At 34.7% G+C, this 12,427-nt stretch overlaps 1 protein-coding gene across 4 annotated transcripts in view; it reads left to right on the plus strand.

Moving 5' to 3' along the window:
* The window catches only part of pps (protein partner of snf), a 119,163-nt gene that overhangs the window by 82,875 nt on the left and 23,861 nt on the right, over positions 1-12,427 (plus strand). For all 4 annotated transcript variants that reach the window (XM_069822137.1, XM_069822138.1, XM_069822139.1 and 1 more), the window contains 5 exons: positions 1,292-1,456; positions 2,162-2,283; positions 4,063-4,289; positions 6,437-6,686; positions 9,068-9,411. In XM_069822137.1, coding sequence (XP_069678238.1) covers positions 1,292-1,456; positions 2,162-2,283; positions 4,063-4,289; positions 6,437-6,686; positions 9,068-9,411 — 1,108 coding nt within the window. The remainder of the gene's footprint in view (positions 1-1,291; positions 1,457-2,161; positions 2,284-4,062; positions 4,290-6,436; positions 6,687-9,067; positions 9,412-12,427) is intronic.

The following is a 12,427-nucleotide window of genomic DNA, read 5'->3' on the forward strand; positions in this document are numbered from 1 at the left end:
ATTTGGATTACATCTATTGCACTTGTAAAGCTCTTCCAGTTTTGCGCGGAAAATATGAATTCCCCTCTTTTTTTTTTGTGTGTGTATGTGTGTGTTGTGTTTTTTTTTGTTTCTGGTAGTGCCCTGGCATGATGTGGCACTGCTTCTAAAGCCTCCCCTGATAAACTTTACTTTCTTTCCCATTATGATTTCACTAATATACTACACTATTATAACACACTAAAACAGTAATATAATATGCATTGTGATCTCTCTCACATGCACACAAAGCAAGTCACACCTAAGTTACCAACATTCTTACCACACCATGAAGTTTCTTCTTGACAGACAATGCATTTGGATTTTCTCAGTTTTTTGTTTGCTCTAATCTGCAACACAAGTCTTACAAAAGGCATGAAGAAAAGGACAAATGACTTATTGATTGCATTTAATGATTATTCAAATGATATCAATTTTGCGACAGTTTAAGTAACTGTTACAAAAATCCTGCTATTGATTTCAATGCACCTTTGAACTTTCTCAACAGTAGCGATGTTGATAATTTGTAAGGTTTTCAATAGATTATGAATGCAGTGTTTCTCTCCTCCATACCTTTTTATGCGTACAAACATTTAAATAGCTGTATCACCACATCCCTTGAAAATTCTACGAATGTTTATATGACCTGAAATAGACCTACTTAGTATGTGTGTGTGTTTGTGTATAATATATAGAGTGTCCTATAATCATTAGAACACTCCCATAAATAGCGTATTTTTAATATATCTAAAAATAGTTCTGTATTTACATTATTGAATTGACCAAAGCCTACTATTTGGAGTAGTTGATATTATATATCAGATGTTATAAAAATTCGCAGTAACGCGAAGTAATATATTTTTTTTTAATGGGACATTATATTTCATTTCATAAATTTGTTCATCCTGATTCACATGATATGTACGCATGAAATTCCATAGCTTTGTATTCGGATCATTAACAAATCAAAAATAATTTAAAAGTCATGTGTGTATGCCATTTGTTATCTCGTGAATCCAAATGCAAGTGTGCACCTAGAACTTTATCGTGGGGTTAAGTCAGGCAGCTAGCTGCAAGTGGGCACATAGCGAGGGAGGGAAACTTCTCAGTCCACTTTCTCCTCCCCCTTATGAACAAGTAGGTTCACGAGATAACGAATGGCCTATACATTTTTAGCTATAAATATGTATATGTATATATATATATATATATATAGCGTAACATTATAGTTCGTAAGTTAAGTGCTGTAGTTTATAATGATTTATGTTTTTAGGATGTGGTTTCCAAACCTGAAGAGCCAATCTCAAGTACAGATGCTGAAGTTCTATCACCTCCTGAAATAGTATCTGAGTCTCCGCCTGTCAAAACAGAAAAAGTACCTCTTCCTACACAGACGACTGTAACACGGTCTACTCGCAGGCGAAATTCAAATTTACAGGTTTGTTTAATATGTGTAGATATTTCCTTCTAAATGAGGGAGGAAGCAATAATGGATTATGTAGAATAAGTATATAACTTGGACTTTCTCCATTGTTGATGTTGAAAGTAGAATTCATAATGGTTCGAAGGTTGGCTCTATCTTCATCTTCACAAATGCAAAAAGTGTATTCTACTAATTGGAATCATTACAAATGGATAAATCCAGTCGGCAGTGGAAAAAGTTTAAACTATACCTTTTCTGTGTGACATTTGCTTCTAACGTTTTCAAGTTGAAATTACGATCTCTAATTTCTCCACAATTACGTCATAATTCAACATTTTTCCTAACAGCAGGCACTAGGTGGAGATTACAGATATGATTATTAGACATTGTGTGGCCTTAGGAAGCTAATTGTTTACGCTCACTCTGTATGCATATAGCTTCATGTGTGGTAATATGACACTGGGGTTAGTTTGGTACCAAGTATGAATGTTGCTTGAAATGTAGGTAAAATATAGCGCGTACTTTCATCTACAATATTGCAAGTTCTCTGAATTTTATGCATTATAATAAGGTTGCATTTCAGGTTCAGTTTTAAGTCTATTACGAAACTTTAAACTACTGTGGTCACAGAAAAGAGTTACAGAAATTAGTGTCGTGAAGTAAGCACTCTTGTTGAAAGCATATTATCGTGGAATCAATAAAATTTTTTCATATTTGTAGGAGATACAAGCAAAGAAAGAAGTAACAAAAACGCCTGTACAGAAACAACAACAACAAAGTCAAGTCAAGGAAAGAAGAAAATCTGAAGACAGTAAAAGCATACAGTCCAAAGGAAGAACAAGGTAAGCACATAACTAGAACCCAGATTTTTGTGTTCTATTACGTAGTAAAATATGGAGAAAATCCCCGAGATATATTACTAAATACAGGGTGTCCGGGACAAAATTTACCAATAAGAAAGTTTAATAACTCACCAAATAATTGATAGATGAAAATGCTGTTTGCGGGAATTGACAAAGGGACTTCCAAAGTTTCGAATGACCACTAATAAACTTCTATGTGTGCACCTCTTGTAGCACGACAGATGTCCAGGCGATATTCAAGTTCTTGCCATGTGTTTCGTAACATCTCTGGAGTGACAGTTGCACAAGCAGCGACAATTCTCCTACGCAAATCCTCCAAATCTGCCACTACAGTCTTGTACACAATGTTTTTTATGTATCCTCAAAAAAAGAAGTCCAGTGGGGTTAGGTCTGGGGATCTGGGAGGCCATGCTGTAGGTCACCTCGACCAATCCATCGCTGAGGAAAGCATTCATTCAAGTGATCTGTAACATGTAATGCATAATGAGGCGTAGCTCCGTCTTGTTGGAAAACATATCCCTGTGGAATTTGAGGAATGGCGTAATTTTGCAGCATATCAAGATACACATTTCCATTGATAGTGTTTACCACAAAAAAGAATGGTCCAATCACAGTTTCATGTGTAAGTCCGCACCAAACATAATCTTAGGGCTGTCTCTTTCCAATTCCCTCACTACATGCGGATTTTCTGATCCCCACATGCGACAATTATGCCTGTTGACGATCCCACAGACGTGGAAGGTGGACTCATCACTAAACACGACCTTCTGCAGATATCCATTTTCAATATCAATTTTCAACAGCATGTCACTAGCGAAATCGTATCGTGCAGGCAAGTCGTTTGGTTTCAACTTTTGAACCAATTGAATCTTGTATGCATGCAGACGTAACCTCTTGTGCAGAACATCGTGGATAGTTGACTTTGGAATTGCAAGTTCCCTGCTGGCACGGCGAACAGACTTACACGGGCTCCGTTGGAAAGCTTGCTGAATTCTGTCGACTTGCGCTTCTGTCACTTTCTTCCCGCGTGGTGTTTTCTCTACAAGAGAACCGGTCTCAAGAAGCTTTCTATGCCAAGTTATTATTGTGTGCCTATCTGGTGGTTGCTTCTCAGGCCACTGTTGTCTAAATCTTCTCTCCACTATCTTCGGATACTTGAATTCGGCAAGCCAATAGCAGCATTGAACTTTTTGTTACACTGTGAACGCCATTTTAATTACAGCTATGTCAACAACAATGATCAAATATTGCCAACATCACACATAAAACTTAAAATGTCCCTCTTTCATTTGCCGCAAATTTCATTTTCCTATCTCCATTATTACGAGAGTTATTAAACTTTCTTATTGGTAAATTTTGTCCCGGACACAGTGTATAGTAATTATAATTGTACATTAGCTCTATGGCATTTATTTTCAAAATGTTTAGTTTCTAAAAGCTATGAAATTAGACTAACGAGAATGTTTCCCTATGCAGTAATTGAATTTATTGATTTTGAATTGCAAAAAAATATACTAAAATTGGTAGTTTTATATTTCGTTGTGTGGTACAACCTGTTTTTAACAAATGAGGCCCTGGGGACCAAGTCACAGCAGTATAACTGTTCCATCAAAAATGGAGAAAATGCCATATTTTCATTATGCTGACATACATAAGCGTCATAATGTTTTTTAAACTTGTGCTTTCTGAATACATCAGAATGGCAGTAGTATTTGTTAGTATAACAGTTGTATAATAATTTTTCAATAATTTTTTTAGAAGTCGATCATCAGAAATTGATATCAAGGATCAGGAGGATGAAGATGAAGCTGAAGATGAAGATTCCGAAGCAGAAAGTTCTGATGACGAAAGCTGGAATTCTGAAGATGATCCAGATAGACTTTGGTGTATTTGCAAAAAGCCTCATAATAATCGGTTTATGATATGTTGTGATTCTTGTGAAGACTGGTTCCATGGCAAGTGTGTTGGAGTTACAAAAAGCATCGGTAAGTTACATTTTCCCCAACGTAATTTTTTTTTAATAAGGTACAGGAATTGTTTTTGTATTATAAGGTAATAGAATCTTGAATTAAGAAATTTGGAGGAAGATGAAAATAAATTTATCAATTTTAGTCTCATGAAGTTTGAATTTTTAATTCCTTGAATTATCGATATGTAAAATGTTATGTCTTGTTGATGAATTTGTGATACTGATACTTAAAAAAGGCAAGTTTGTGATTTTATTGTAAATGCATATTTTTAGGATCCATTTTTCTGCACTATACTACATGATGTATGAATTTTATCATATTTTGCTTATTAAATCCGAGAAAACTAAAGCAATATGCTTAATTTTATATTGGTGCTACAGTGTATTTCAAAAAGGACACAACCCAGCTACATTTAACTATACAAAAAATGTTAAAAATAGTTTCTTCTAGTTTGGAAGCAGATTCAATCCCGTTTTATGCCACTTGAAGCTACCTTATTTAATGTTTCTTCACTTATTTTCACTTTTTAAAAGCTCTACAGGAATAAAATCTAGAGGAATAATATTTGACAATCTTGCAAGCCAGAAGTCTTTCAAGATCAAGCAATAACTGAAAAATTCCTGAAATGTGACCATAGTTTCATTAACAGTATGACTGGTGGCGCCATATTGCTGAAACAAAAAATCTCGTTTATCCTCCTGCAACAATGCAATAAACTATTGATTTACATTATACTAAACCTCACCATTACATTAATAGTTATAGTATTATATATACTTGTGCAGCAAATGCTGCAAACTAAGTTCATTAGACGTTCAAATAGACATTTTTCAGATTTATTTTCAATAAAAAATATCAGACATTCTGAAAGTTATTTGCTTCCATCTCGTAATGAAAGATACTCTCTCTTGAGCCAATACTGAAGAGAACCATGCATATAAATATCTACACCACACCACCATTAAATATATGAAAAAGACCCAACCCCACTTGATTAATAACTATAAAAATATTTGATTTTTAATAATATTATTATCTTATGTAAGTTTTATAGCTTTCAGTAACATATACTATATATACTATATAGCCGCCACTCAGTAAAATATAGAAATCAAAATCTAATTAAAAAAAAAAAATTAAGTTGTTCTCTACATCTACTTATATAACCCCAAAACGTTTCACTTTCATATCATCAATATAGCATTAATATGTATAATTAATGAAAAATAGTCACATCATGGCATTAACTACAATAATATTTCATTTCTAATGGTAATAATGCCATCAAACCACTCAAGTTCTGTAGTTTTTAATATCCAATACACAGCAGTACCCAGAAAATTGCACACCACAGAATCGAACCTGTAAATTATTTTTAGTAAGTTAAGTTTTTAATAACCAATTTAATTTGAGCTCTAAATATGTCAGCATTCTTGCAGATCATGGCCTTCGTGTAATATTATTTACTGTAGTGTGTCTTTTGTTTTATTCTGAAATGCAATTAGCTACTTCTCAAAACTGACGGCAGATGGATTTTGGAAAATAGGAAAATTATGTTGAAAAATTGACATTTCACTAAAAGCTACTATTTTTCTGAAAAACTTTGAGATACAAGCTTCAAAATGAGGGGTCATTTATTAAAATCCGTTCAGCCATTTTCCCGTAATTTCCATTACCAGTACAAATTATATATATATATATATATATATATATATATATATATATATATATATACACACACACACATATACATACACACACATGTATATCCTGTTACGCAATAACGGTAGATTACATACCAAATTCCAGTTTTCTGTATGTGTAGTTCTCCTTCGTGATACTTTCTTACTATCGTGCACACTCCCACAAAATATATCAGTTAAATGCGATATTATTGACTTGTTCACTGCAAATTGAGGAAATTTCACCCAAAACTTATCCTGCACACATTTAATAAGTTTTAACATAACAAAAAATTCAGAAATGGAGATAATTGAAGGAAACTAGTGCATACTAAGATTATTTGAACTTCTTATTAAAGACAGCAATAAGTACTCATATTAAGCATGTGGAGAACTTGCTTTAGTGATGAGAGTAAAACTTTAATCCATTGTATTCAATAAAATGGAACAGGTTGTTATTTTGAAATTGTTCTTTTCCAGGTCAACAGATGGAGGAAAATGGTTTGGAGTGGTGTTGTCCAAATTGTACGAAAAAGAAAGAAGCAGAAGGTAAAGAAAAAGAACGAGAATCAAAGAAACAAAATAAGGTGGTCAAAGAGAAGGAAGTAAAGAAAGCCATCCCGAAAGATACTCCTAATAAAGATATACAAAAAGAAATACAAAAAGATGTTAAAGAACCAAGCAGCACTGAAGAAACTGCCGCACCACCGGTACAAAAACAACAGGCTAGGTGAGTTGAGTGTCCGAAACTTTATTAGGAAAACTTGAATATACAATAGAACTCCTCGCCACCAGCATAGCTCAGTTGGCTGAGGCGCTTGTATGCCAATGCGGAGTTGCACTCACATGTGGGTTCGATTCCCACTTGGACTAGGTTTTTCCGAGGTTTTCTCCAACAGTAAGGCGAAAGTCAGATAATCAATGGTGAATACTCTGCCTCATCTTACCAAATACCATCAATGCTAAATAACCCAGTAATTGATACAGTGTCGTAAAATAACAAAAAAAAAATCCTGTTTTGTAAGGACTGAAGAAAAAGTGATGTAAAATGAGGGAAATGTGTAGTTAAATGACTATATAGTATATGCATTGAAACTGTCAAGCAGGAAAAGGTAATTACCAGAATTGCATAAAAATACCTTTTCCAAAGTCTCCTTAGTACTGTACCATGTTACAAAATATCTGTAGATGCAATAACTAATGTTTGTGTCATTATGGCAGTTATCTTTAAATAATTTGAAAACGATTAGAAATATCTCAAAACATTCTTTTTCTTCTTCTTCTTGAAAATTTCTCATGATTTTGAGTACCTACATGACCCCCTTTCCATTTAAAATTTCAAAGTTGCATCCAAAATGGCGGCATTTGAGATAGCTGAGGGCTAGAATCGAATGTGTCACTGGTGGAGCATTTGGTCTTACAAATACTGGTAACACCTATAGTAATCGAAAATCAAGCATATGGAAGATATTTATATGGTTTCAGACTTTTGATTCACCCTGTATTATCCTATAACAACACTCCGTAAGAAAAATTACATTTCGTACTAATTCTTTTTGGAAAATAAATCAATTTTCGTTTGTTTTTCTTTTAGTTTTGCAATGATAAAATTTTCTTCGGTAAAATCGTAATACAGCGAACGCTAAGCTCCGCCCACGACCCCTTTCCACTTTTCCCCTATAAGCTCCCAACACACTCTAGCGGGAAAGAGTGGAAATAGGGGTTTAGGGTGGGGGTGACATCTAGCGGAGGAAAGTGGAACAAAAAAGAATGATTGCGGCGTCTAGGAAGCAAAACAGGAACTTCGTCCTGTCACCCTCTGTCCCTCTCTCTCCAGCCTCTCCTTCTCTGTTCCTTGCTCCATGTCTCTCTTTTTTTTTTTCTTATGACTTCGCAGTGTGTAGGATTCGATCTGGGTATGTTCCTAACGAAACGCTCGCACGCTTTTTGATCATGCTTTAGACCTCTCGGCTACCGAGGCTAGTTGATGGTAGAAGGGAAAATGAATCTATCTATGTTCAAGGGAACTACCATAACGTATTGCAGAAATACGATTGGTGCAAGGATTCATAGCGGGAGACAATGATGGAATGGCGTGGGGGACAATGACCATAGCGTGGGTAGAAAGTAGCGGGCTTGTGAATTTAGCTTGTGTCCAGCTTCGTGTACAGACGGAACCAAGTGTCGTGATGAGCCGTACCGAAGAAGTGTACTTGTTCCTCAAATTGTGCAGGGAGAATTTGAAGGCGGATACTATATGGTACTGTGAGGAGCATGGATTACAGCAGACGAGGCTCTGGTGACTATTGAGTTACTTCGAGGACAGTGCAAAGTTAACAGGTGAGTGTTGTTTTATGAAAAACCCACATTACATGTGGCTGTTGTCTAATGCGCCCAAATTTGTGCCCATTTGGTTGTGATGTGTTGTTGTCTAATGCGTAATTTGATTGTATTGTGTATTAGTACGTGTTAGTTCGAGGAAAAAACGTATTGTGTTGTAAAATATGAAATACATGCGAGGCGGTAGGCAGTGATCCACCGAAGCGAGACAGGTAGTAGAGCGAGAGAAAGCAGGCGAGCGAGGTGCTGAGCGGCGAGGGTGGGGATAACTTCCCCTACTGGCGTTCGCTGTTTCACGATTTAATCTTTTCTTCTCTAGTTCATAAGAGTATCTCATAGTATCGTCTCCATCTGTAGCAGAAAGATACCTTATATTTCCAATGCTGCAACTGCCTGTAAGTAATGGGAACAGCATCAAAATGATCATTACCCCACCATCATCGTCTTAAATATTTATGTACTGTGACTCAGAAATCCTGGACTTAGATGGTCTAATGATAATGCTTGTATCTGAACCAAAGGATCGCAAGTTCGATGTTGGGTGAAGGTTATGGTTTTTTTTTAGACAAAAAATTCTAAAGTACTGTACCGGTACAGCTTCTTTTGGGAGTAAAGGAAAGCCAGTATTATAGATGCTATGACACTGTCCCCAGTTCTCTGCGGTTACCGTATAGTCATTTAATAATGCTGGACACTCATAGAAGGACACAAGTAATATAGTGATATAGTGTGCAGTAGATAATAACTCCCCCCCCCCTTTTTTTCTTGCAGTTCTTCGAGTGATGGTATTATGTACTGTATAGTATGTAAAAAGGAAGCTCGACCAACTAGTATCTATTGCAGTGATACATGCATCTTGAAACACGCTCAAGAATCTCTGAGCTTAATCAACAAAGAAAAACCTTCAGCACCATCTTCATCATTGTCGGTAACAGCACAAAATGCCCGAAACCAGACTCAGGCATTACCATCTCGTGTACAAAATGATCAGCAAGTGCGCCCAGAGCAAAGCACAGCTTCTCCTCAAACACCACCAGCATCCGTACAGCTTCCAAGAGCTAAGCCTGACGCCAGAGTAATTGTGTTTGAAAGAAAGTCAGGAAGACTTTTAGCAGGTAAGTACAGACCACACATTTTTAACTGAAATGTTAGGGTTTCATGGTAATTGGATTAAAAATGAAAAGAGATTTCGGTTTTGTCATCTGTGTTGAGTGCTGATTTCTCTGACGTTTTCAAACTAGTAGCAAGTTTCATCATGAGTATAATATTCCCCAATGCCTTCGTAAACTGTGGTTGATTACTACTAACACTCCATGCAAATGATGCATCAGTATTCTTAATTTGTATTTATTTAATTCGACGTTCTCTTTTGGTTAGTGCAATCAACTGGACAAAGAAAACCATAAACCTATAAATCTTGAATATAAATAAAATTTAATAGATATTAACTTATTACCAAAATCAACTTTAGAAATTTCATAACAAAATCATCCTCATTGAAAAAAAAACCTTTTTGAATGTGGTATTGACCCTAAATCAAGAGCCCAATTACCTTTCTACTATTATTGTCCAACCTGACATGTTAGGTATGGCTGAGTTCAAGTGGACATCCCATATAGTGTTAAAAATGGCAGGTATGAGCATGTGAATGCATACTGGATTTTCACTTGTTATGCATTTATAACTGTTACTTTTCAATATTATGCTTAAAGTGTCATTTTCAAACTATGTAACAACTTGGAATCAGATTGTGAACTGGCAGTGGCTATCACTTCACTTGCAAAACATGCAGTGTAACACATTAATAATAGTATTCACTAGTGTTGTGGGATTTAATCTATTAATCTAATCGATTAATCGATCAATTTCTGTTGTAAGATTAATTGATAAAAAATATTTAATCGAATAATCAAATCGATTAAAATTATTAGGTTGTAGTTGATATTAATTATTATTTTGTTAATACAAACTCATACTAAGAATTCCGACAATAATTCTCTCTCGGAAATTGCTTACTTAAAAGCACAATAGTTCTGTTATTTTCTAACTGTAACCAGGTAGCATAGGGAAAATCTTTGCACAAAGACTTCAGAAAGAGATGGAGATATGAGGACAGTGACCTAGTCTACCTCTATTGAAAGTTGAAATACAATGCGAAACCCTTATTAAGTTTCATGGTTTTCCAAGAAAACTTCCACCTTGTTGTCAGCTATCTTCCTAGCATATAAAATACATACTTTTCTGGGATTCGCTCCCCTCATCCCTTTTAAATTATACATGTCTACACTGTGTGCAAGTGAGAGCGTAACTACCTTCCTCTTTTTAAAATCTGGTAATTCGATTACAATAGGGGTCAGTCTTTTGTTTCGACCACTGTAGTTTTGCAGTTCCAGTTTCTGTACTGAGTTTGTATATGAAGGTTGTGTGTTTAGTTTGATAAAGAAAAAAAATCAGTTTTCTTTGGTTTGTGAAGATTGTAAACTCCATTATGTCATATGAGAATTTGAGAGTCAAACTCTGTGAAATGTTTGGATTTAAATTGAACAATCGTAGAGAAGTGCTTGACAGAAAAAAAGTTTTTTCGTGTTTAGTCATCCAGGAAACATTGTTACTAAATGTAGAGCAGCACTTAATTCGGAGCATGTGAATGCACTCACATGTTTAAAATCATGGATGAACCAGTATTAACTAGGTGAGTCTTCATACGTTTTGTTATTTATGTTTGTCTCAAATATTCCCGGAGAAATTGACACAGTAAATTATAAGCCTCATAATAAATATGTAAGTAATTAAAATAGTTATTTTGTAATATAATGATACAATATATACAGATGTACAACATTTAATACTTATGCTTATCTCCAAACACAAATTAAATTTAACAATAATTGTGTATTACAGTACATTAAAACATTTTTTCAACTCGATCAAAACTCGATTAATCTATCGATTAAATTCAAATAGTTAATCAATTAAATATTTTGATCGATCAACAGCACTAGTATTCACTCATATTGTGGCAATATCTGGAAATGCTCTGTGCTTGCGTCTAAGCATAATTTAATACCTTTTTAGAAAGTTCTAGTTTACAGAAGCAAGTTTTTTGGAGTTTAAGGGATGATTTTTTCTAATATTTAAAATCTGGAAATTTAACTGAAACACTGTTTAAATTTTCTTATTTGCTTTTCAAGAGAGATACTGGAGAGCGAGAGAGCTAATGGCTTCATTGCCAGAGCCAAGCGTTTGATAACAACATCAACAATTTCCTTATGATTACAATCACACCATATGAGATTGAGACAACGATTATGAGTTTTGCCAAATTTAACTTCTCTTCTGCTGGCACCTGGCATCATTGTTTACAATTTCTTATCTAAAATAGATCTGATATTTCATTGATAATTCCATATGGAGCTCTCCTTTTGGTTTGGTGTTATCAGAAAATTTCCTTGACATATTTTGGCTTTTGTCTCTAGTGACTCAATTTTCACTAAATTTCATACACAAATAATAAAACTGTCATTATGAGGCATGTCATAATCTGCATGATCACACTCAGCAGCTAAGTTTTATTTTTCATACAGTTATCTAATCTTGGAAGCACACAATACAAATATGTTTTATTAACATAAAATATGCTGAATGTTAGCAGGCAGAATAACAATTGCTGCTGGTACATATCCTGCTTTCTGGTCATGTAAACATGTAAAAACAGCAGGTATTTATTCATCTGATCCTGGTTGCACTTAACATGTCAAGTTGGCTACAGCCATGGAAATACATTTTTATGGCAGTTTACAGTTTGGAATAGCCTAGCATGATGAGACCAACAGGGTAAACATCCTTAGGTCTTGTGTGTTGAGATCTTGACTTACATGCAAGTTATTCATAAAATATGTCAAAGAAGTAATTTCTTAGTAAGTGGTTAAAGACCCGAAAATTTCCTAAATTATTATGTAATTTTGAACAGTCTTTGTATTTTATTATAGCACATATTTCAGTTACTAAAACAGTATCAGAACTACCAGTAAAAATACTGTTACGCTTTCCAATGTAGCACATCTCTTATAGAATACTATAGAAATTTTACTTAAAAGAAACTTGTTTTCCTACAATATCTTTTCATTCACT

Source organism: Periplaneta americana, chromosome 3 (genome assembly GCF_040183065.1).
Source record: "Periplaneta americana isolate PAMFEO1 chromosome 3, P.americana_PAMFEO1_priV1, whole genome shotgun sequence".
NCBI classification, from domain to species: domain Eukaryota; kingdom Metazoa; phylum Arthropoda; class Insecta; order Blattodea; family Blattidae; genus Periplaneta; species Periplaneta americana.